Genomic DNA, 24,795 nt, shown 5'->3' with positions numbered 1-24,795 from the left:
AATTATGTATATATAATATAAAATATGCTATATAATTTGTATAAACAATTTTTAAAAGTAGAAAGTGACAAAATATTGATGTTTTAGTAAATTTATATTACTAATTTACTGTTTCAAATCCAATATGCCTTTTGTAGAAGCTGATCCATATTTCACTGTGAAATTACAAGACTACAGTGCTGTGGAGAAAGATGATATTATTCTGGAGTGTGAACTTAGCAAAGATGTGCCAGTAAAATGGTACAAAGATGGCGAAGAACTAGTCGCTTCCAACAGAATTTCCATAAAAACAGATGGCTTGCGCCGTATCTTAAAGGTCAAGAAGGCAGCAGATACTGATAAGGGCGTTTATCAATGTGACTGTGGAACCGACAAGACCAATGCTAACGTCAGCATTGAGCGTAAGTGGTCCTGCCTTGGCTAAGGGAAAGAACTGAAATCTTTGTAAAACATTGTCAGGCAGAGTCTACAGGACAGCACCAAAAACTGTACATTTAAAAAGCATGTCATTATAATGAAGAGCTGAAATACCTGGATTTACAATTATTACAGATATTTACAAGGAGGGACAACATATCTTTAGATATTTAAATGGCTGTTGTAAAAATGGTGATGATCAATTATTCTCTATGACCATTTACAGTCAGGAAAAAAAAGTGTTCTGTTTAATTCACTGTAGCAGGTATCTAGGTTAATTATGAGGAAAATTATTCTAACTAAAAATAACTAAACTTTCAGGCATATTATAGAAGGAGGTTGTAGACTGTCCAACCTTGGAGCTTTTTAAAAAGAGATTAGATAGGTACTGGACAGTACTTGAATTCTCAAAAGAGAGGGTGGGGAGACAAAGTTTTGATACTTGCCAATGCTACATTTCTAGGATATAGAATGAATCAGTAAAGCTGACGTGAACTTTTTTTTGCTTTTAGCTCGCTTAATTAAAGTGGAGCGCCCATTGTATGGAGTGGAAGTATTTGTTGGTGAAACAGCACACTTTGAAATTGAAATTTCTGAGCCTGATGTCCGTCCCATATGGAAGCTAAAGGGAGAAACCTTAACACCTTCGCCTGTAAGGCTTCTTCATTATTTTTAAATCATAATTTGCACTAGAAAAGCATACTTGATAATAATGTTTGCTGAATAGTTTCTTATAATAGTCATATTTTGGGGTGGGTTTTTTCTTTATCACCAGGAGTGTGAAATCATTGAGGATGGGAAGAAACATATTCTTGTCCTTCATAACTGCAAACTGGATATGACAGGAGAAGTGTCCTTCCAAGCTGCAAATGCTAAAAGTGCAGCTAATCTGAAAGTGAAAGGTACTATTTGCACTTTGCCAACATTTCCATGTGTATCACAGAGCATTTGAATAAATCTATTAGCTAAAAGGCCTACATAAACCCATCACTGAACTCAAGAGTGCTCTCCTTTGATTTCAGAATTGCCTCTCATCTTTATTACTCCACTAAGTGATGTGAAGGTCTTTGAAAAAGATGAAGCCAAGTTTGAATGTGAGGTGTCCAGAGAACCAAAGACTTTCCGCTGGTTGAAAGGATCACAAGAGATCACTCCTGATGAGAGATTTGAAATTATTTCAGATGGAACAAAGCATGCACTGATTATTAAATCTGTTGCATTTGAGGATGAAGCTAAATATATGTTTGAAGCTGAAGATAAGAGAACAAGTGCCAAGCTAATTATCGAAGGTTTGTCTGACTTTGCCTTTCTATGGAAGATTTGCACCATAGTTGTCTTTGAATAGTTTTTATTAGCAACATTATTATTAATGAAATATTTTCCTGATATAGGTATTCGCCTGAAATTCATTAGTCCTCTCAAGGATGTAACAAAAAAGGAACGTGAGACTGCAGTGTTTACTGTGGAACTCTCTCATGAAAATATCCCTGTCATCTGGTTCAAGAATGACCAGCGATTACACACAAGCAAGGTGGTTTCAATGACAGATGATGGCAAATTCCATACACTCACAATTAAAGATCTCACTATTGATGATACTTCTCAGATTAGAGTGGAAGCTATGGGCAAATCCTCAGAAGCTAAACTCACTGTTCTCGGTAAGTATAACCAAATGAATTCATGTGATGTGTATTATCAGAAGAGTCTTACTTATGAGAAAGTAACAGGTCAGAAAGTCTTTTGGGGGGGTGAGGGGGAGAGAATGGGGAGGGGAAAGGGTTGGCCTCTATTTATCGTTTACAAGGATAATAAAAATCATTTTAAAATTTCACAGAAGTGTTGCAAAATTAACTAATAGATGCTTATATAGTGCTCTGTAGCTTGTAGATCACCAGACCAATGTTCTCAGTACCATTAGTAATACACTAAAGTGCTTCTGCTGCTGCTGTTTTTATAGCTATGCTTACAGGTATTTGTTGTTTTCCCTTTTTGCAACAGAACTGTGTAATATTTATAAAGACTACACTTAGTGCCTCTTGCAAGATATAAACAAGAAATATATTTTATGGTAAGAACTAATTGTACTTTTCAAAAGACTAAAAGTTCAGCTGTTTATCTTAACTGGTACTTGCAGAGGGAGACCCTTACTTCACTGGGAAGCTTCAGGATTACACTGCTGTAGAGAAAGATGAGGTGATTTTACAATGTGAAATCAGCAAAGCAGATGCCCCAGTGAAGTGGATGAAGGATGGCAAACCAATTACTCCGTCAAAGAATGTTGTTATTAAGGCTGATGGCAAAAAGAGAATCCTTATCCTGAGGAAAGCTTCGAAGAAAGACATTGGACAATACACTTGCGATTGTGGTACTGATCAAACCTCTGGTAAACTCAATATTGAAGGTACAGTTATTTTACTGAGTTGTTCTTCTGTAGAGATCTGCTGGGGTCTTGTAGAGATTGAGGAAACCAATCACTTTCTTTTGCTTTCCCCAGACCGAGATATTGAGATTGTACGTCCACTGTACAGTGTGGAGGTAATTGAGACAGAGACTGCCCACTTTGATATCGAAATATCTGAAGAAGGTGTCCATGGCAATTGGAAGCTGAAAGGAGAACCCCTGAATGAATCACCTGTAAGCAAGTATTTCTGGATGTGTCTCACATGTGGTTCAACAATTTGCAGGGGGGTGGGGTGCAAGAGAGAAGGAGAAGACATAAACCCATGCAGAAGCTAAGTGAAATCTCTTTCTGTTTACAATAAAAGTCACTATAATAAAAATATTTTTATTTTCAGTAACAAATGTAAAAATGTAATATAAGCTTAATATAAAATATCATTTCATATAGCCAAATAATAAATTGTTTTGCTTAAATAAATATATTCTGTATTGCCAAGCCCCAAAGATCATGTATCCACAGTGCAAAGACCTCTTGGAATCTTCTTAAACATAATGACATTTAAAAAATACAGAGTTTGGATTCCCTGCCTTGTATTTTGAGTAATGTGTGGTTAAAATAGATGTGGATCACATTGTCAAGCTCTCCTTCATTACTATGAGAACTAAAATTTGTTTAAAACGGTGTAAGGCTTAATTGAGTTCTCATACTTCCATGCTGCCAGGATCTGGAAATTTAAGAAACAACATAACGATTTGGTGATACTTTGATGTAACAGTACAGATGTGAATAATAAACAAAGATAACAAATTCCATGAAAATCAATGCCTGGATAGGAAAGAAGGACCCTTTTCAGGGAAAGCACTCAGCATAAGCCAGTAATTTCCAGTTCTCTTAGGCCTGCTGACTGCTCTACTAAAGGATATATTGGCTAGTCAATCAGTACATGCATACCACCAACATGGATGTGATGTTTGTGAGAGGAAGTAGACCATATTAGAAAGGAGAGGACATTGAAAGAAAAAGGGGCAGCCAATGAAAGAAAGTTTGTAGGGTGTATTGTAGAGGGTATTGGGAATGGAAAAGGAAGAGATAGAAGATGCATGGTATGAGGAGAAGTAGGGGCTCTTGTGGTGAGGAGCATAATGAGTACATTGAAAAAATTGTTTCACTTCTCCTTTTTCAGGAATGCGAAATCAAGGAAGAAGGCAAAAAACACTTCCTTACACTGTATAATGTACGCTTAGACCAAGCTGGTGGAGTAGATTTCCAAGCAGCCAATGCCAAATCCAGTGCTCACCTTCGAGTGAAACGTAAGTGTCTTTGGAACTAGAATTACTTAATTAAATGAAACTAAGGTACTCACTACCTACATATCACCTCTTTGGGCAGGGTGGACAAATCTCTATACTGTATGCAGCCCAAAGCAATTCTTTCCAGGAACAGCACCTCAAGGATTAATTACTTAAACCATCTTCATCTCTTTTAGTTAGGGAATGTGCTGTATTTTTTAACCTTGCATACAGTTTATCCTAGCATATATAGGAGATAGATAAAGAGAGGATATAGGAGAAAGAGAAATAAAGAAATGGCCTTCAAGGCTGCTTCATGCTCTGGCATCCTGTTTTGTTGTGAAATCAAAGTATTAAAAGCAAAGGTTTTGCTGCATTAAAATACCATGTTAACCTGAGAGGATGGGATCACAGTGATATTTGGGGATAGGGTTAGGAGCTTGATGGACAGGGACAGACCACATGGTTGGAAACCACTTGTTTCCTTCTCCAATCCTAGCCCTCGCTATTTTGGAAAACGCATGCCTTATCTAGCAAGAGGCATGCAGGGCTTGGCAGGGAAACAGATGCACAGCAACTTTCCTGCTGACCTTGTTCAATTTAAAGAAACATGCTCTGCAAGTAGGGAGTTTTCAGTGACCAGCCCTCCCCCTAAAAACCCAGAGTGGCCCCTTCTATTTAGGGAATTTGAAGAGCAGCATTCAATGTCTGTCTCTCTTCAGGGAAGCCACCATGGAGATTAGTGCATAAAGGTAGCAGCTCTATCTTGGCTAGAAGTAACTAATCTGAAAATGATGTCTTCTCCTTACCAAGCTCGAGTAATTGGCTTGCTGAGACCCCTCAAGGATGTAACAGTGACAGCTGGTGAATCAGCAACCTTTGACTGTGAACTCTCTTACGAGGGAATCCCAGTTGAGTGGTTCTTGCAAGGAAAGAAACTGGAGCCCAGTGAAAAGGTAAAGAGACTACCTTTATTTTCCCTCATGCTTCCTCCTCCTTCGTCTCTTTCAGTACTTTTCCCTTTCTTTATTTCTAACTCTCTGCCAGCAGAAGTATTAAGACACAGGTTTACTGAATTGTAAATCCTCACTAAATCAGATATGGCATTTTTTCTGTACAGGAGGGAAGATCTGGAATGCTACAAATACTTATCATACAAAGAGAAATTAAGGTCCCAAAATATTGATCATAACAACAGTATTTTTGTGCCTGATTCTCTGGAAAAATCAGCCACAAGGATACTGAATAATGCTTGCTCAGGTTAATTTGAAGTTATAGTGAGAGGGTTTTGATAGGTGGTATCAGGAAATGCTTTCTTCTCCTGAATGCTGAGTTGCAGTCCAGTTCTGCATATAAGGGGATTAAGAGGACTGAAATTCCATTTGAGGCATTTGTTCTGGCTCTCCAGATAACTTTCTGAGCAAATTTGCTCATCAAGCACTTCTCACTAGCTATTTTTAACCCTTCATCAAGTGCTGGCTCTTAGTTCTGAGATCTGAGCAGCCTGGAATGCAGTCAGTTTAATATTTAAGGCTAATGGTATGGGAAATACTGTAAGAAACATGAAATAAAAGTGGATGTAACTGGTTTAAGATTTCCTTTTTTAGTTACTAGCCGTAAGGAAAATAATGCAAGCTAAAATGTAAATTAGAAACCTCAGACAAAGTACACTTTGAAGGCATTACATGAGCTAGCAAAGTTTCAGAACTTGTATTACTGCTGCTTTGGTGCCAACTTTTTACTTTTAAATGTCATTTTAAAGATATTATTTTCTGTTTTCAGTAGATCTTTCCAAGCTTTACTGAATTTTCCTTAATTAAAACAATTTCATACAAAAAATGGAATATAGGAATAGAAGAGGAAAAATGATCATCAGAGAGGTAGCAACCCCATTGCTATATTTAAGGACAGACAGACAGAATTAAACTCAGCAGATGAGACATTTAATAAATCAAAACAAAAATCACTTCTGAGTCCAGGAATAAATTGTAGAAAGCTATTAATCAGTGGAGTGGATTGACAGTTTTAACTGCTTGGCCAGACAGATTTTATAAGTTCAATATTCTCTATGATGGAATATTACATTATTCTTATCTGTCTGAGCTGTCATTTCAATTACTTAAAGAAATTCTAGATTTTCATTTAGCTTTCCCTATATATTCAAAACCAACATTTGACTTCAGTTGGAATTTTGTCAAAAAGAAACGCAAATTAAACTGTATATTCAGTTGATGTATCACTTTCTCTCCATTTCAAATAGCCTCTCCAAACACTTTTACCACTGCCTTCAAGAATCAATCTAATTGTACAAGTATTTGAGTTCAGCTATTTTTAATTTAAACCATCATTTTACCTCTGTGGCTGGCATTCAGCTGTATACATTTAACCTGTAATGACTCTTTTGTGTATCCTTACTGTTTATCTAAATCAAGTATATATTTGGCTTCATCTCAACTTCTTTCAGCTGAGTAATCACTAGAGTTAGTTTTCAGGGACACAATGACCGTTTGGGAGGAAGGACAGCCACTCAGTTACCACCCTCACTCTTAGGCTAGAGGGACTGCCTTCTTAAAAGCAACCATCTTTTCTATTTCCTCCTTAGCATAAGCTATTTTCCTTCATTTTTCTAAACCAGCATCTACTACTTGATCATGCACTTCTCTGAAAAAAATATATATTTCTTCAGGAGTTATCTTGGACTTTACTGCATGAATAGTGGCAGCCCTCTTCATGGCAGCGTGTGTTCTTGAATCCCCTGCTTCCAGAGAACAGGGCTATTTGTGTAAGGGTAGCCCAATTAAAACTCATGATTGCAAAGTAGGTTCAGCCTTAGATCAACGTAGAAATCTTTTTTCAGGCAGAATGTTCTACCAAAATTTAATGATAGAAAGTCAAAATAGCATATGAAGAAAAGTATATGAGAAGGGTGCCAAATCCCTTCCCTAGAAGTTTTTACCTTAGATTCAGCCAGGAAAAATGCCAGCTTCTCCCATGAAGCTGTACACTTACTTATTTTGGTGTTTGTTACTGCCTGTTAAAAATAAACATAGTCTCAACTCAACTTCATTTTGAGCCTTGTAGTAGATCCAGGTTTTCTAATAAAGGACACAAATATATTAAAACATGTGGGATATTTAAAATTCCAGTTCCTTGTAAGTGAAAGGGCAAAGCAGAAACAATTCTCAAAATCTTCAAAACCTTTGTGTCTTGAGCTATATCTGGTATATACAAAGCAAATTATCCCAGTTTCATACAAAAATAAACAATAAAACTCCACAGATAACAATAAATAACAAATGCTATTTCATTAAATATTCCTTAAATATTTGTTGTAGATACTGAGATATTTTCTTATATACTTTATAAGGTTGTCACACGTGCTGAAGGGAGAGTTCACACACTTACTCTTAGAGATGTCAAGCTAACAGATGCAGGAGAGGTCTCATTGACTGCAAAAGATTTCAGAACACAAGCAAATCTTTTTGTGAAAGGTAAGCCAGACAGTTTAATTATACCATACAAGTTATTAATGGTTCAGTCATGATTCATCATGGAATAGGATGCAAATTATACATATATATGATTATATATCAAATTAATAGGATCATACATACAAGACTGGACTGGTAGACAATCTTCCTGATTAAAAAAGCTACTAACTTAAAATCTTTTAGGGATTGAAAGCCACTTCATGCTTCACAGGAGAGCTGAGGAAAAGAGGGAATTCTGGAAATGTTTCCAAGGTGGGAGATGAATTAGTTCATTAGGGTTCCCAATGCTTCATTGCAAGCTTGGGCATGCAACTGGCCTCAAAGTGACCTGCCAGTCCTGGCCTTTATGGCCCCCGATGGCTTGTTTCTGGTCTTTGGAGCCTGCCCATCAGTGAGGCAATGTAGCCCTGGCATGGATATCCATTGGTACTGCTTGCAAGCTGTGTGCAGATCAGAAGTCCACGCTGCTTACGCTTCTCACTACTTCAGTAATGCAAAGAAAAATCACAAAATCATTCCTAAAGGTATAACTTCAGAGACAGAAGTTAAAAGCTATATCACATGGCTATAGTTTGGCTAAAGAAATGAAGTTGCAGGGCTTTGTGGTAATGATCATTAGAGAGTAACAAACAACCCCATGGGCAAGGACATCACTTACTCTGACCTTACAATAGGGTGAAAATGGGGAAATTAGCTGAATTAACTGAACATGTTTTGTAATTAAAAATATAAAAGTTCAACAGAAAAGTTCAAGAGCCTTATCAATTCAAAGAAAATTAGTAAACAGTTTGGGACAGTTCTGTACTAGCAGAGGACTGGTTATACTTTAGATCTTTTCTATCAAAAATCTGTCTGCTTTTTTTAGAACCCCCAGTTGAATTTACTAAACCACTTGAGGATCAGACTGTTGAAGAGGAGGCCACTGCTGTACTGGAATGTGAAGTTTCCAGGGAAAATGCAAAAGTGAAATGGTTCAAGAATGGAGAAGAAATTCACAAAACAAAGAAGTATGATATAATTTCCGATGGCAGGGTCAGAAAACTCATTATCCATGGCTGCACACTGGAAGATGCAAAAACATATACCTGTGATGCTAAGGATTTCAAGACATCATGTTTCCTCAATGTAGAACGTGAGTCATTTGTAATTTTCTCCAAAATTAATTTTGCGTTTAAACTCTCTGTTACTGTGGTGTCTATGACTAGGAATAATTAATAATACCAATGTGAGCAATTTATTTTTCTGTACCTGCAACTTTCTTCTAATACATAATTTCTCTTTTTTTCCTCATAGCTCTTCGTGTTGAGTTCCTGAAACCCCTAACTGACCTTGAAGTTAAAGAAAAAGAACCAGCTCGGTTTGAGTGTGAAATTTCTCGTCCAGGTGTCAAGGTCAGTAATATTAACGGTCTTTTTATCTGAGTAATTCCTTCAACTAGAGCTTTCTTTAAATTCCCATTTTTATTGTGTTATTGCAAAAGAACACACAACTAAAATCTCTGATGAGTATGTTAGTATTAATAACCATGTCAATTTGTCCTTATACAGGTCAAGTGGTTTAAGGATGGCATTGAAATTAGAAAAGGCAAAAAGTATGACATAATTTCCAAAGGTGCTGAACGCATTCTTGTTATCAGTAAATGTGTCTTTGATGATGAAGCCGAGTATGCCTGTGAAGCAAAAACAGCTAGAACTTCTGGATTACTTACAGTCATAGGTAAATTCTAAGACAGTGGTCTTAGGATTTATTCAATGGAGAAGAAAAATGGTACTTTGATGAATGGCTTTAATCACATATTTCTAAATTCCTATTGCAGAGGAAGAGGCTGTTTTCACAAAAAATCTTCCTAATCTTGAAGTAAACGAAAGTGATACTGTAAAATTGATTTGCGAAGTCTCCAAGCCTAATGCCGAAGTTACTTGGTTTAAAGGAGATGAGGAGGTGCCAGATGGTGGTAGATTTGAACATGTTTCTGATGGCCGAAAGAGAATTCTTGTAATACATAATGCCCATCCTGAGGATGCTGGCAAATATACTTGCAAGCTCCCAAGCTCTTCTACAACAGGAAAACTTACTGTACATGGTAAGAGAATTACTTTGGTGTGCTAGTTTTCTCAAAAAAGATCATTAAGAGTGCACAGTTTGGTTTATTTTATTCATAAGTAAAAGATAAAATAAAATGGTATATCTACAAAAATGTTGTCTTTCAGAACTTGCAGCGGAGTTTATTACCAAACCACAAAATCTTGAGGTGCTTGAAGGAGATAAAGCTGAATTTGTCTGTTCAGTATCCAAAGAGTCAATTACAGTACAGTGGCTGAGAGCTGACACAGTCCTGGAGCCTGGAGATAAGTATGACATAATTTCAGATGGCAAAAAGAGGACACTTGTGGTTAAAGACTCTATTTTGGGAGATGCAGGAAAGTACACCGCCATGGTTGGTGAAGCTAAAGCTACAGCACGCTTAACTGTGATTGGTAAGCTTTATTTTATCAATGTGCAGGTGCATATTTTATTGTATTCCTTATAGTAGATGATGTCACATTTCTTCTGTGTTCTCAATTTCAGAAAAACTCAGAATTATAACTCCCCTTAAGGACCAAGAAGTTAATGAGGGACAAGAAATTATCTTCAACTGTGAAGTCAATAAAGAAGGTGCCAAAGAGAAGTGGTACAAAAATGATGAGGCAATATTTGACAGTGCAAAATACATTATTGTCCAGAAGGATTTAGTTTACACTCTCAGGATCAGGGATGCACAGTTGAAAGATCAAGCTACCTATACTATCTCACTGTCAAATCAGAGAGGGGAGCATGTCAAGAGCTCTGCTGCTTTAACAGTATTAGGTAAATAACCTGCATTGTGTTGAAATTATTTAATCATATTGCATTCAATTCCTCATAAGAATTATGAGGATGTAAATTAATCACATTTTAATTTTTCTCTTAACAGAGGAGGATCTCAGAATTGTTGAGCCTCTTGAAGACATTGAGACCATGGAAAAGAAAACTGTCACATTCTGGTGCAAAGTCAATCGCCTCAATGCAACCCTCAAATGGACAAAGAATGGTGAAGAGATCACATTCAACAAGCGCATTTTGTATAAAATTGATAAGTACAAACACTCACTCATCATTAAAGACTGTAGCTTTATTGATGAAGGTGAATACACTGTTACTGCTGGACAAGACAAATCTGTTGCAGAACTCCTCATCACAGAAGCACCAGCAGATTTCATTGAACATCTCCGGGACCAGACTGTCACTGAATTTGATGATGCTGTCTTTACTTGCCAGCTTTCCAAAGAGAAAGCCAGTGTAAGATGGTACAGAAATGGAAGAGAAATCAAAGAAGGCAAAAAGTATGCACATTTTATTATGGTTGTTAACACGCTAAACATGCTTGCTTTATTTTGATGTTTGTCTGGAAATTAATATATTGCTTAATCATTTTCTCCCCATAAAGGTATCAGTTTGAAAAGGATGGAAATCTGCACAGATTAATCATCAAAGACTGCAGACTAGATGATGAGTGTGAATACTCCTGTGGAGTGGATGACAGGAAATCTAGAGCAAGACTTTTTGTTGAAGGTATGTGTAAAATTAAATAGGATTTATTTTATCCATTTTAGTAATATGAAATAGAATAGAATATTTAGTACTAGAAATGATAGTCACATAAGAACAAATGAATTGACTTTATTTCAGAAATCCCTGTGGAGATTATCCGGCCACCACAAGATGTTTATGAAGCTCCTGGTGCAGATGTCATCTTCACGGCTGAGTTGAACAAAGATGGTGTGGAAGTCAAATGGTTGAGAAACAACATGATTATTGTCCAAGGTGACAAACATCAGATGATGAGTGAAGGAAAGGTCCACAGGCTGCAAGTGTGTGAGATAAAACCCCGTGACCAAGGAGAATACAGATTTATTGCCAAAGATAAAGAAGCTAGAGCTAAACTTGAATTAGCTGGTGAGTTGTCTGCCTTGTATTTCTTTTAGAAAATTTGAGAGTAGTGAATTAATTTTTATTTCTAATTAAATTCATTTTGATGCTTTCAAAGAGTTGAATTAAAATTAATATGTAATCAGGCTGAGACAATTTAGAATCTGTGAAAATGTATGAATTATAATTCAGACAGCAAAGATTTTTTAGTATACCACACAGATCCACCTGTTGAGGAAAATACAGGCTACTTTTCAATAGCTATACTAGAGAGCACAAATTGAGCTTAAAGGAGACCACAGAATCTGTTCATTAAGTCACTGCAGATCTAAAACATGCAAATACTCATTTCAGTCATACAAAACATTTAGTTCATTTGCCTGTTTTACAGGATCAGACCAATAAAATACATTGAATTAATGCTCAAAAAGCAGTTCCCTTTTTCTAGATTTTATAGGAGCACACGGTAGATACTAACCAGCCTGAGCTGCTTTCTCTGGAGCAGTCCCACAAGTATATGAATGATTGGCTTAGAACTCACACACAGATCTGTTTACTTTTTCATGTTAGCTTCTTTGCTGATGACACAGATGTATCAAGTTATTTTCGATATGTAAGTACTCACTTGTCACGTTGATCTTCTTTAGCTGCACCTAGAATCAAGACTGGTGATCAAAATCTTGTGGTTGATGTTGGGAAGCCTTTAACCATGACTGTTCCATATGATGCCTACCCAAGAGCAGAAGCAGAGTGGTTGAAAGGGGAGGAGAGCCTGCCCACAACAACTGTCAATACAACAACTGACTGCACTACCTTCAAAATTTATGAAGCAAAGAAATCAGATAAAGGAAGGTATAAGGTTATACTTCGAAACAAACATGGCCAAGCCGAAGCATTCATCAATGTAGAGGTCATTGGTAAGTGATCCCATTATTAAGACTTTGTTTTTGTTTCTTTAAGCCAAAGTAAAAAAAAAAAAAGATGAAATGCCCTAAAACATTGTTCATATGGTTTTTAGATGTTCCGGGTCCAGTTAGAAACTTGGAAGTCACCGAAACTTATGATGGTGAAGTTAGCCTTGCCTGGCAGGAACCAGAAAGTGATGGTGGAAGTAAAATCATTGGCTATGTTGTTGAAAGACGTGATATCAAGCGTAAGACCTGGATTATGGTCACTGATCATGCTGAAAATTGTGAATACACTGTTACTGGACTTCAAAAAGGAGGAGTTGAGTACCTCTTCCGTGTTAGTGCACGGAACAGAGTGGGTACTGGTGAGCCAGTGGAAACAGACAGACCTGTGGAAGCTAAGAGCAAGTTTGGTAAGCAGAAGTTATGAATAACTCACTGGTTAGTGACAGTGTGAGAAAAGCAATGCAAACTCTATTAATAGATAAAAGAACACATACCTTGTTTTTCTTTTTTCTCCCTAAAATAAAATGCAGAAGTTCCTGGTCCCCCTCAAAATGTACAAGTTACCGATGTAAACAGGTTTGGAGCTACACTTACCTGGGAACCACCTGAGTATGATGGAGGATCTCCAATTACTGGCTACATTATTGAACTGCGTAACAGAGCTTCCATCAAGTGGGAGCCAACTATGACCACTGGAGCTGATGAGTTGTCAGCTATCTTGACTGATGTTGTGGAAAATGAAGAATATTTCTTCAGAGTAAGAGCTCAAAACATAGTTGGAGTTGGCAAACCAAGTCCTGCTACACGTGCAGTAAAAATTATGGACCCAGTTGGTAAGTTTGCAAGCATTGATTGTGATTGCCTATGAGAAATGGACATTTTGACAATTTATATAGTATGTGTGCTAAATTCAATGAAGAAATGTGTGAGCTGAAAGTTTTGTGTACAGAGTTAGATTTCTCCTACTTTTGTACTTTAAACATGTCAAAAGTACCTTGCTATCACTTGGTCCAGTAGGAACTCCAAATGTTTCTGCTCTGAAATTAGAAGACAATCTCAATCTAAAAAAATGGTTTAGAAAAGACAATGCAAAGGCTTTAAAAATAATGCTTTAAGGTTCAGACATATTATGTGCAGATCCTTTTTCAGTTGCTAACATTTATTTCTCTCAAATTATTTTCAGCAAGACCAAGTCCTCCCATTAACCTTGATCATTCAGGTCAAACTAAGTCATCCGTGGAGCTCACATGGGAACCACCTCTAAAAGATGGAGGAAGTCCAATCTTGGGCTACATTGTTGAAAGGCAGGAAGAAGGAACAGACAAATGGATCCGCTGTAACCCAAAACTAGTACCTGCTCTTACTTTTAAGGTAGAATACTTCGTTTGTCAACAAAGTACTGAGAATGTGCAGATCATCCTTAACATTAGTTACTAAATCAGTATTTGTGCTTTTTAGGTAACTGGATTGAAACCAGGATCCAGTTATTACTACAGAGTCTCAGCAGAAAATGCAGCTGGTGTGTCTGACCCAGCTGAGGCTATTGGGCCATTAACTGCAGATGATACTTTTGGTAAGCTGTATTTTATTTATTAAAGATAATTAATCAGATAAGACACACAGCTAAAGTGCATCATGTGGCCAATATGCTTATCTTTCACCAGATGACTGTGATGCCAGCTAGTAGAAAGAGCCTTAGAGCCTTTGAGAGTCTGGGCTATTTCTCCTCTATAACCAATTCTGTAGATAATTAGCTGCACTATTAGGTAGAGACTTATTAGGTTGACTGAAGAGCAAGACATGGCCTTTTGTGTCCTGACCTAGCTGTGTGGGAGGTGGAAGGGGACTGAATAAGAGAGAGGTAGGACAGAAAAATTCAAATTTTATGAAGTTTTAATATAAAAGGGTAAATTAGATCTCCCACCTGATAATGCTAAGCTGCCTTATGATCTCAAGTATTTTTAAAAAACATCTAGCTGGAAGAGGTAAGGAGTGAGAAGCGACAGCTGGGCCAAGACCGCTCCAGCCTGATGGCTGAGATGCAGTCAGGATCAGCCTCTCAGCACAGCTATCTTGAGCAGAACATCTGAAAATATTTCACGGAATCCATTTTCCTCTTTTTCTAGTTGGACCTACAATGGACTTAAGTGCGTTTAAAGATGAGCTGGAAGTTTTTGTCCCAGAACCAATCAAGATCCGTGTTCCTATCACTGGCTACCCTGTGCCAACCGCCACATGGTCTTTTGGTGACCAAGTCTTAGAAAAGGGTGATCGTGTAACAGTGAAGACCACTGCAGCCTTTGCAGAGCTTGTAATTAGTCCAAGTGAACGTCCAGACAAGGGGATTTATACCTTAACATTAGAAAATCCTGTGTCATCTGTTTCAGGAGAAATTAGTGTTAATGTCATTGGTAAGTGGACATGTTTGTATTCTACCACTACTATTCCATATTTGACTTGCTAAAATCTAATTGGCAAATTAATAATTTCAAATGACACAACTTTCAGTAAACCAGGTATATTAAACAATAATTTAAAAAATAGAAATACATCTTTTAAAAGTTTTTTTTTTTTTTTAATTTTCAATATCCAACTGTTTGCCATTTAAGGAAGAGTGTCTAAGTAGAATAAGTCTTTCAGCAGACCAATGAAATAGAGATAATCTGACAAACTCTGATTATAAAATAATTAGTACAATTTGTGTGATTTTTAGCTCGCCCAAGTGCACCAAGAGAACTTAAAGTTTTAGACATAATCAAGAATACAGTACAGCTGTCATGGGAACCTCCAGAAGATGATGGTGGAAGTCCAGTGACTGGCTATGTAATTGAAAAACGTGAAGTAAGCCGGAAAACATGGACCAAAGTAAGTTCATTCTTTCTCATTTCAGTTCCTATTTCCTATATTGTTTCTACACATGCTATTGAATTTTGTGTAGTGTTTCGGTCAATTGCTCTTTGGGAGCAAACTTTAAATAAACACATTGGAGTCTTCCTTCTCCTTAGGTTATCGATCATGTTGTTGATCAAGAGTTCACTGTACCTGACCTCATACAAGGCAAAGAATATTTATTTAGAGTCTCTGCATGCAACAAAAGTGGCCCAGGAGAACCCGCATATATTGATGAACCTGTAAATATGTCAGCACCAGCAAGTGAGTCATCTTTTCACATTGTCTTATCTTGCTGATTTTCTTTAAGATAACATGGACAAAATATCTTTCTTAGACTGGTTTCTGAGGTCTCCTATGTATTTAATTTTTAATAGCGGTGCCTGATCCACCAGAGAACGTTAAATGGAGAAATCCAACATCAAAAGGAATCTTCTTAACATGGGAGCCTCCCAAATATGATGGTGGTGCCCGCATCAAGGGCTATTTGGTAGAAAAATCCCAGCGTGGCACAGACAAGTGGGAGGCATGTGGGGAGCCTGTTACTGAAACAAAGTAAGTAAACTAAAATCAGAAGATATATCATTTTAACTAAATATACCATTCTTACCACTTTAAATATTTGGATTTTTTTTAACTAACAGAATGGAAGTAACAAAACTCAAGGAAGGAGAGTGGTATGCATATCGGGTTAAGGCTTTGAACAGAATAGGAGCTAGTAAGCCAAGCAAGCCAACAGATGATATTCAGGCCATAGATACAAAAGGTAATTACGTTAATCACCGAATTACAATAGCTGCTTTCTTTTTACCATTCTTTGAAATACTGTTTCTATAACAATAATTAAATTTTTTCTTAAATCAGAGGCCCCAGAAATTTTCTTGGATGTGAAACTGCTTGCTGGACTCACTGTGAAAGCTGGAACAAAAATTGAGCTGCCAGCTAAAGTAACCGGAAGGCCTGAACCCCAGATTACTTGGACCAAGGCCGATAAAATTCTGAGGCCTGACAATAGAATCAGCATTGAAACCAAACCTAATCATTCTACAGTCACTATTACAGACAGCAAGAGAAGCGACAGTGGAACCTATATTATAGAAGCTGTTAATTCCAGCGGACGTGCTACTGCTGTTGTTGAAGTTAATGTTCTCGGTATGCATGTATTTTACTTTGTTTAAAAAAATCATCAGTAAGTACTGAGGTATGGAAGCAGAAAAGATTAACATTTATATCTTGTCCTCTGCAGATAAACCTGGTCCACCAGCTGCATTTGATGTATCAGAAATTACAAACGAATCCTGCCTTCTGACATGGAATCCTCCCCGAGATGATGGGGGTTCTAAAATTACCAACTATGTCCTTGAGAAAAGAGCTACAGACAGTGAAATATGGCACAAGCTGTCATCAACTATTAAGGATACAAAATTCAAAGCTACCAATTTAATTCCTCATAAAGAATATGTGTTCCGAGTCAGCGCTGAGAACATGTATGGTATTGGGGAGCCAGCACAGTGTCACCCCATCATTGCTAAATATTCATTTGGTTAGTGCATTAAACTAATGTTAAATTATGTCAATATATTAACAGAAAAAATACATATGTGTGATGATTTTTTCTTTTAATTTATTAATTTACACAGATCCACCAGGCCCTCCAACAGGTCTCAAGCCTATAGAGGTCACTAAAGATTCAGTGACCCTAACATGGAATGAACCAGATGAAGATGGTGGCAGCCCCATCACTGGCTACTGGGTTGAAAGATATGATCCTGAGCAGGATAAATGGATAAAATGCAATAAAATGCCCGTGAAAGATACAACATTCAAGTAAGACTATAGTTGGTTTAGTCTGAAATAGGTAACGGAGAAGTAAAAATGTAATAATAACCTTTTAAACAAGTACTACATTTTCATATTCTTTTTTTGCTTGCTTCCATATTCAACTAGTATCTGGTGACATACTCTTTCTCTGATAATTAGTTTTCAATAAGAATGTCTTTATAGAATACTGAATCATGTCTTCTTTTCTTTAAATCATTATACTTAACAATTTCTATACTTTGTATTCAGTTGCTCCCTGTGATTATTCATAAGACATTCTAAAAGTGTAGATATAACCATCTCATGCATCTATTTACCAAAAACCTTCCTTTTTTTACTCCTGATGCTTGTATTGACTAACAATCATGGGACATGCAAAAAGGTATGATGGCTTTGAAAATGTTGATTTTCGTGTGACAGCATACCATTTTACTGTTGAAAATATATGCCTATTTTGAATGATCGCATTTTCATATAACATCATTAGCACTACCTTAGGTATTTTCAGGCTTTTGAAGTAAATTATAGTACAAAGAGTAGTGGGGATAATGTTTTAAGCATGAGTAAATAAGTAGATCTTCTTTAATCAAATTTACTTTTGATTTCAGAGTTAAAGGTCTTACAAACAAGAAGAAATACAAGTTCCGTGTCTTGGCAGAGAATCTAGCAGGACCTGGAAAGCCAAGCAAGGAAACAGAGCCAATCTTAGTGAAAGACCCAATTGGTATAATAAACACTTTTTTTTCATGGATTAATTTAACAAAAAATCAAATTATTTGGTTTTTTTCAGAGATTAATTATTATCTGACTTCTCTCTAGATCCACCATGGCCCCCTGGAAAGCCAACTGTAAAAGATGTTGGCAAGACATCATTATTCCTGAACTGGACAAAGCCAGAACATGATGGAGGGGCAAAGATCGAATCTTATGTCATTGAATTATTAAAGACCGGAACAGATGAGTGGGTGAGAGTGGCTGAAGGAGTTCCCACAACTGAACATTTTCTCAAAGGGCTTATGGAGAAACAAGAATATTCGTTCCGTGTAAGAGCTGTGAACAAGGCTGGGGAGAGTGAGCCCAGTGAACCCAGTGACCCTGTGCTGTGCAAGGAGAGGCTCTGTGAGTAGTGTTTCATAATGTGCTTCTACTGCAAATTCGCTATCTCTATCTTTAGAAATAAAAAGCTCTATATCTACCTACCTCTGTATTTACCAGGTAAACTCTTGTAGGCTTATGAAATATTAAAGTGTACTATGTTAGCTATGAAAACAGAAAGTTTTAATAGTTTCTGTGTTGTATAATTCCCTGTCTTCTAAGCATCTGTGAGGAAGAATAGACTGAACTGTTTTTCCTTCTTTCACTATTTTACAGATCCTCCTTCACCACCTCGATGGCTTGAGGTTATCAATATTACAAAAAACACAGCAGATCTTAAATGGACAGTACCGGAAAAAGATGGGGGTTCTCCAATTACCAACTACATTGTTGAAAAGAGAGACGTAAGGCGAAAAGGCTGGCAGACAGTTGATACAACAGTGAAAGATACCAAGTACACAGTGAGCCCACTGACTGAAGGCTCTTTGTATGTGTTCCGCGTGGCTGCTGAAAATGCTATTGGACAGAGTGACTACTGTGAAATTGAAGATTCAGTGCTTGCTAAAGATACTTTCAGTAAGTTCCAGATTTGCTTGCTGAGCGATCAGTAGAAACTACTCAGTGAGTTCCTTTTCTTCTAATTTGAATTTTTTTTCTTTAGCAACCCCTGGCCCTCCATATGCTCTTACAATAGTTGAAGTGACAAAAGGTCATGTTGATTTGAAATGGGAACCCCCTAAGAATGATGGTGGCAGACCAATTCAGAGGTAAGATCATTAGAGGTTTGTGTAATGTTTCCTGTACATGAAAAGATTTTCATAAATGAAGACATTTCTCTCAAAATGTTTAGAATTTAAGTGAACATGTTTTAAGTGAAAAAGAGGTGAATGGATTGTAAAACAGAAACCATACGGTCACATTATTAAGGTTTTTATTTCAAAAAAATGTAAATTATGTTAATATAAATTCTAATCTGCATAAACAATGGATGTGTGTAACCATCCTCTAAATGTCATCTAAAGGGATGAGATAAAATTACATTGTACACAAAACCCAGCTGGCTTTAATGCAGACATGGTCTCTGGCTCCTTCAGAGCTGCAGCCACTTGGCCCTATTTACCAAATAATATTGTACATTTTCCTTCTGCCTCCGTTTCTCATTCAAACTACATCCAGTCAGCTACAACAGAGCTTCATTTCTTTTCTGTGACTCTGTTCTTCATTATGCTTGTCAAACAGACTATTTTCTTCCCTTGGGTTTCTTTATACTTCTCCTTTTCTGTGATTTTTCAAGTATCTCTCCTCCAAAATTTACCCTAAATCCCCTCTGTCTCCTTGAATCCAAGCTAGATTTTTCCTCTTCATAATTTCTGTCTTCCTCTCCTTCCCCAACACAGTAAGCTTGTCCTAAACAAACTGATAACTACAGAGATCTGCCTAAAGCAACACCCTAAACCAGTTAATTTGCATCACTTTCCCATAGTCTATTACAGATGGAATTTTGATGGCTAAAGACCTCACAGATGATATCTGCAAACATGCTTGGTAGACTTTACTACTGAGATCCAAACGAGCAAAGATAAAGATATAGCTTAGATGCCCTTTCCCTCACCTCTGCAGCTCTCCAAAGCTTGAGAACAAGGCAGAAGTTCAGGAATGGGCTATCAAAATTGGGTCTGTCAGTAATATCAGCCCTGTTATATCCAAGAATTACCAGAACTGTGGCTGATATGTGAGGGTAAGGTCACTGAGTTTGTCATCCATCTCTCTCTTTATTTTTTCATTCGCTACATTATTCCAATCTCTCTCAACCTATTTTATTGAGCATGAAATCTGAAGTGCTCATATTTCAAGTGCCTGATTGTATTTTCCCCTATTTATCAGATATGTTATTGAAAAGAAAGAAAAACTAGCCACCCGCTGGGTAAAAGCTGGCAAGACAGCTGGTCCAGACTGTAATTTCAGAGTGACGGATGTCATTGAAGGTACAGATGTGCAGTTCCAGGTTCGTGCAGAAAATGAAGCTGGCTGCGGTCATCCAAGTGAACCAACTGACCTCATTCATATTGAAGATCCAACAAGTAAGTAGCAGTGTAATATGCAGTACGTTAATTATGGAAGCAGTGTACTGTGTAGCACAGATACTCTGGGGAAAAAAAAATGACACAATCCTATTCCATTTCTGCAGGCCCTCCTTCACCTCCTCAGGATTTACATGTCACAGATGCAGGTCGAAAGCACATTTGCATTGCATGGAAACCACCAGAAAAGAATGGCGGAAGCCCTATTATTGGGTACAATGTTGAGATGTGTGAAGCAGGAACAGAAAAATGGATGCGTGTCAATTCTCGTCCAATAAAAGATCTAAAATGCAAAGTGGAAGAAGGTGTTATTCCAGACAAGGAGTATGTGCTGAGAGTCAGAGCTGTCAATGCTGTTGGAGCTAGTGAGCCATCAGATATCTCAGAAAAAGTTGTTGCCAAAGACCCAGACTGTAAGTATAGGCTTACCTTTTTAAATATGCATAACTGATGACTGAAGAAAGACTTTGGGTGTTTGGCAACTTTCTAATAATATTATACTAACTTTCGTAGGTAATCCAACCATTGATCTCAAGACTCGTGACATTGTTGTTGTTAAAGGGCAAAAATTAAGTATCCCTGTACCCTTCAGAGCTGTTCCATCCCCATCGATAACATGGCACAAAGATGGCAAAGAGCTGAAAGCTGGTGACAGAACAACAATGAAGAGTGACTACACCTCTGCATTGCTTGAAGTCATAGACAGTGTCCATGCTGATGCTGGTGTTTACACTATAACATTGGAGAACAAGCTGGCATCGACAACTGGCTCAATCAATGTCAAAGTCATAGGTAACTAGACTTCTTCCATTTTGGAAGAGATACGTATCTCCATTTGAGCCCCTCAGTTGACAGAAAAAAGGACTAGAGACATTCCTTTTCTGCAATGTGGAGGAATCACTTCAACTCAGATACCACGTAGATTGACATAAATGCATTTAATATTATAAAATCCAAAGCAATAACCACTTTGCTCCAAATAGGCCTGAATGGCCTGTGGCTGCTCAAAGCCCAACTATTATGGATAGTAAAGCATATAAATATAAACAATCCTGTAAGAATTCTTAATATTTTTCACCTTTATGAGCACACATTCATATATATACTGTGTAGCCAACATTTATGATTTTGGTCTGCTTTCTGCAAAGCAAAAAAATGCAATATAACATCATATTTGTATGCGTTTCCCATCTATTTTGATTCTTATTGCATTAATAAATTTACTTATCATTATTTAAAACAGGTCCACCTGGACAGTGTAAAGACATTAAGGCAAGTGATGTAACTAAGAATTCATGCAAGGTAACCTGGGAACCTCCAGACTTTGATGGCGGTACTCCTATTCTGCATTATGTTCTGGAACGCAGAGAAGCTGGTCGTAGAACATATATCCCAGTCATGTCTGGTGAAAACAAGCTTTCTTGGCAAGTCAAAGACCTTATCCCAAACTGTGAATATTACTTCCGTGTTAAAGCTGTCAATAAGATTGGAGGAGGTGAATATCTTGAACTAAGAAACCCAATCATTGCAGAAGATCCAAAACGTACGTTTTTACTAGTAAACAATCTAGCAGGCTGATTTTTAACTAAATGCTTCATAGTTTCTTTTCTTATATGATCTCTTGTTTGCTACTATTCCACAGAGCCTCCAGATCCTCCTGTTGACCTTGAGGTCCATAATCCAACATCAAAATCAGTAACACTTACATGGAAACCACCCCTGTTTGATGGTGGAAGCAAGATTATGGGCTATATAATAGAAAAGCTTGCTAAGGGCAAGGAGAGGTGGGAGAGATGCAATGACTATCTGGTACCTCTATTAACATATCCAGTGAAAGGTCTTGAGGAAGGAAAGGAATACCAGTTCCGTGTTCGTGCTGAGAATGCTGCTGGCATCAGTGAGCCTTCTCGTATTACTCCTTTTGTGAAAGCTGTGGATCCTATTGGTATGATTTGCTTACTTGTTTGCTTGTGATTGCCATACAGCCTCAAATATATGGGAAGATTCTACTCTCCATTTTCATTCTGTATTTATAGATGCTCCAAAAGTCTTCCTTGCTGCAAACCTACAGTCTGGCCTTGAGGTGAAGCGAGGTGATGAGATCATACTTGAGGCGCATATTTCAGGGTCACCTTATCCATCTATCACGTGGCTGAGGAATGATGAAATTATCAGACCGGAAGAAATCAGAAAGAGAGTAACAAAGTATACTAGGAGGAAGAAGGGTGAAGCTGAAGAAGAGGAACCTTTTCAGCTTTCACTGCAAGAACGTATGAGTATTGACAATCACAAAGAAGGAGAGTCTGTATTATCAATTCGTGACTCCATCAGAGCTGACCATGGCACATTTACAATTAAAGTGGAAAATGATCATGGTGTTGCAAAGGCCTCCTGTGAAGTCAATGTGTTAGGTATGTAGTGAATGTCCTCATAAACACCTTCTTGTCCAGAGCATTGGATGAGAAGTGCACAAGAAAGGTGCTCATCATTTTTGCTTGCTTTACAAACAGATACACCTGGGCCTCCAATCAACTTTGTTTTTGAAGATGTGAGGAAAAATTCTGTCATTTGCAAGTGGGAGCCTCCCCTTGATGATGGTGGAAGTGAAATCCTGAACTATGTACTGGAAAAGAAAGACAACACAAAAGCTGAAATGGGCTGGGTCACTGTCAGTTCAACGCTCAGGCATTGCAAATTCCATGTGACAAAACTGATTGAAGGAAAAGAATACCTCTTCCGTGTATTTGCTGAAAATAGAGTTGGGGCAGGGCCACCATGTGTTTCAAAACCAATGACAGCAAAAGATCCTTTCTGTAAGTTTGGTGTTAATTTTGAAATACAGTCCTTTTAGAAAATGACTCTAAAATTGGACAGACTCTTAGAACATTCAGCTTCATCCATCTAAATATTTCCTAGGAGAAGCTTGAGCAATGTCATTATTATCTATTCCACATTTTAGACCATTGAGATAAAGGGAATTATTAAAAGGCGTTCTAATTTTAATAATACAGAAATAACTGTCACTGTTATAAACCTTTACACTTGAAAAAGTAACTTCTAAATCCTAACGTTCTGTGTTTGGTAAACTGGTATTCTTGCCAGAAGGGGAACCGCATCAAGTTTAATTGATTACTAATTACTGTTTGTAGTCAAAGTTACTAAGAAACAGAATAGGTGAATTTAAGAATGACTTAAAATTCATCATTTCTCATATCTTTCTTCTCTCTTAGCTTGCTAGGCTAAGATAGATAAAATTAAACTTCACCTCTGAATAAGAAAGTATTGATGGCAAAATTACCCTTTTTTTTTCAGCTCCACCAGATCCACCTAATAAGCCAGAGGTGGAAGATGTTACCAGCAACAGTATGTTGGTTAAATGGAATGAACCAAAAGACAATGGCAGCCCTATCTTAGGATATTGGATTGAAAAACGTGAAATTAATAGCACTCATTGGGCTCGGGTCAACAGAAACCTTGTGAATGCTCTGCAAATGAAAGTTGAAGGACTTTTGGAAGGATTAACCTATATATTTAGAGTATGTGCTGAAAATGCAGCTGGCCCTGGTAAATTTAGTCCACCATCAGATCCAAAAACTGCACAGGACCCAATAAGTAAGTAACTTAACAGAAGTTAGTAGCAGAGAGATGACAGAATAGGATTAATAGCCTTTAACTTTGATTTACTTTTTTCTTTTTATAGTGCCACCTGGTCCACCCATTCCAAGGGTTGCTGATACAAGCTCAACTGCTATTGAGTTAGAATGGGAACCTCCTGTGTATAATGGTGGTGGGGATATCACTGGTTACCATGTATACAAACAGCTGGTGGGGGTAAAAGAATGGTCACGTTGCACAGAGAAACCTGTTAAGATTCGACAGTACACCGTTAAAGAAGTCAGAGAAGGTGCAGACTATAAACTCCGGGTTACTGCACTTAATGCAGCTGGAGAAGGACCACCTGGTGAAACAGAACCTGTAACAGTTGCAGAACCTCAAGGTACTGTAATTGCATCATTTTCAAGAAATGTCAAGAAACGTCCAGCAAGGTGTACCTGAATCTCTTCTTTGAACTAAAGAACTATTTCGCTTTCTTCTGCAGAGCCTCCCACAGTCGAGCTGGATGTTTCTGTCAAAGCAGGCATTCAGATCATGGCTGGGCAAACTCTTAAAATTCCTGCTACTGTGACTGGGCGTCCTACTCCTACCATTACATGGACTGTGGAGGAGGGTGAATTAGATAAAGATCGAGTTGTTATTGAAAATGTTGGCACAAAATCTGAGCTAACCATTAAGAATGCATTGCGAAAAGACCATGGAAGATATGTAATTACTGCTACCAATAGTAGTGGCTCAAAATCTGCAGGAACCAGAGTAGAAGTATTTGGTAAGAAATATATTCTCTGAAATCAACCGAAGTTTATTTTGGTGAAATAAAGTTTGGGGTTTATC

At 37.5% G+C, this 24,795-nt stretch overlaps 1 protein-coding gene across 1 annotated transcript in view; it reads left to right on the top strand.

Annotated features, from left to right (window-relative positions):
* The window catches only part of TTN (titin), a 246,515-nt gene that overhangs the window by 148,957 nt on the left and 72,763 nt on the right, over positions 1-24,795 (top strand). Inside the window, 46 exon segments of the mRNA XM_064515504.1 lie at positions 138-401; positions 930-1,069; positions 1,193-1,319; positions 1,440-1,706; positions 1,809-2,075; positions 2,552-2,818; positions 2,912-3,051; positions 4,002-4,128; positions 4,921-5,063; positions 7,475-7,598; positions 8,464-8,730; positions 8,892-8,989; positions 9,146-9,314; positions 9,415-9,681; positions 9,809-10,075; positions 10,167-10,445; positions 10,552-10,960; positions 11,065-11,189; positions 11,307-11,573; positions 12,194-12,463; positions 12,565-12,867; positions 12,991-13,293; positions 13,644-13,831; positions 13,919-14,033; positions 14,587-14,871; positions 15,174-15,325; positions 15,466-15,613; positions 15,727-15,904; positions 15,994-16,115; positions 16,214-16,501; positions 16,596-16,892; positions 16,990-17,176; positions 17,779-17,894; positions 17,990-18,289; positions 18,542-18,841; positions 18,927-19,032; positions 20,150-20,346; positions 20,454-20,759; positions 20,860-21,138; positions 21,590-21,889; positions 21,989-22,291; positions 22,383-22,757; positions 22,857-23,159; positions 23,659-23,958; positions 24,047-24,343; positions 24,446-24,730. Of these exon segments, the coding sequence (XP_064371574.1) occupies positions 138-401; positions 930-1,069; positions 1,193-1,319; positions 1,440-1,706; positions 1,809-2,075; positions 2,552-2,818; positions 2,912-3,051; positions 4,002-4,128; positions 4,921-5,063; positions 7,475-7,598; positions 8,464-8,730; positions 8,892-8,989; positions 9,146-9,314; positions 9,415-9,681; positions 9,809-10,075; positions 10,167-10,445; positions 10,552-10,960; positions 11,065-11,189; positions 11,307-11,573; positions 12,194-12,463; positions 12,565-12,867; positions 12,991-13,293; positions 13,644-13,831; positions 13,919-14,033; positions 14,587-14,871; positions 15,174-15,325; positions 15,466-15,613; positions 15,727-15,904; positions 15,994-16,115; positions 16,214-16,501; positions 16,596-16,892; positions 16,990-17,176; positions 17,779-17,894; positions 17,990-18,289; positions 18,542-18,841; positions 18,927-19,032; positions 20,150-20,346; positions 20,454-20,759; positions 20,860-21,138; positions 21,590-21,889; positions 21,989-22,291; positions 22,383-22,757; positions 22,857-23,159; positions 23,659-23,958; positions 24,047-24,343; positions 24,446-24,730 (10,617 nt within the window).

Source organism: Dromaius novaehollandiae, chromosome 7 (genome assembly GCF_036370855.1).
Source record: "Dromaius novaehollandiae isolate bDroNov1 chromosome 7, bDroNov1.hap1, whole genome shotgun sequence".
Classification (NCBI taxonomy): domain Eukaryota; kingdom Metazoa; phylum Chordata; class Aves; order Casuariiformes; family Dromaiidae; genus Dromaius; species Dromaius novaehollandiae.
This window is presented reverse-complemented; position numbering and strand designations above follow the sequence as displayed.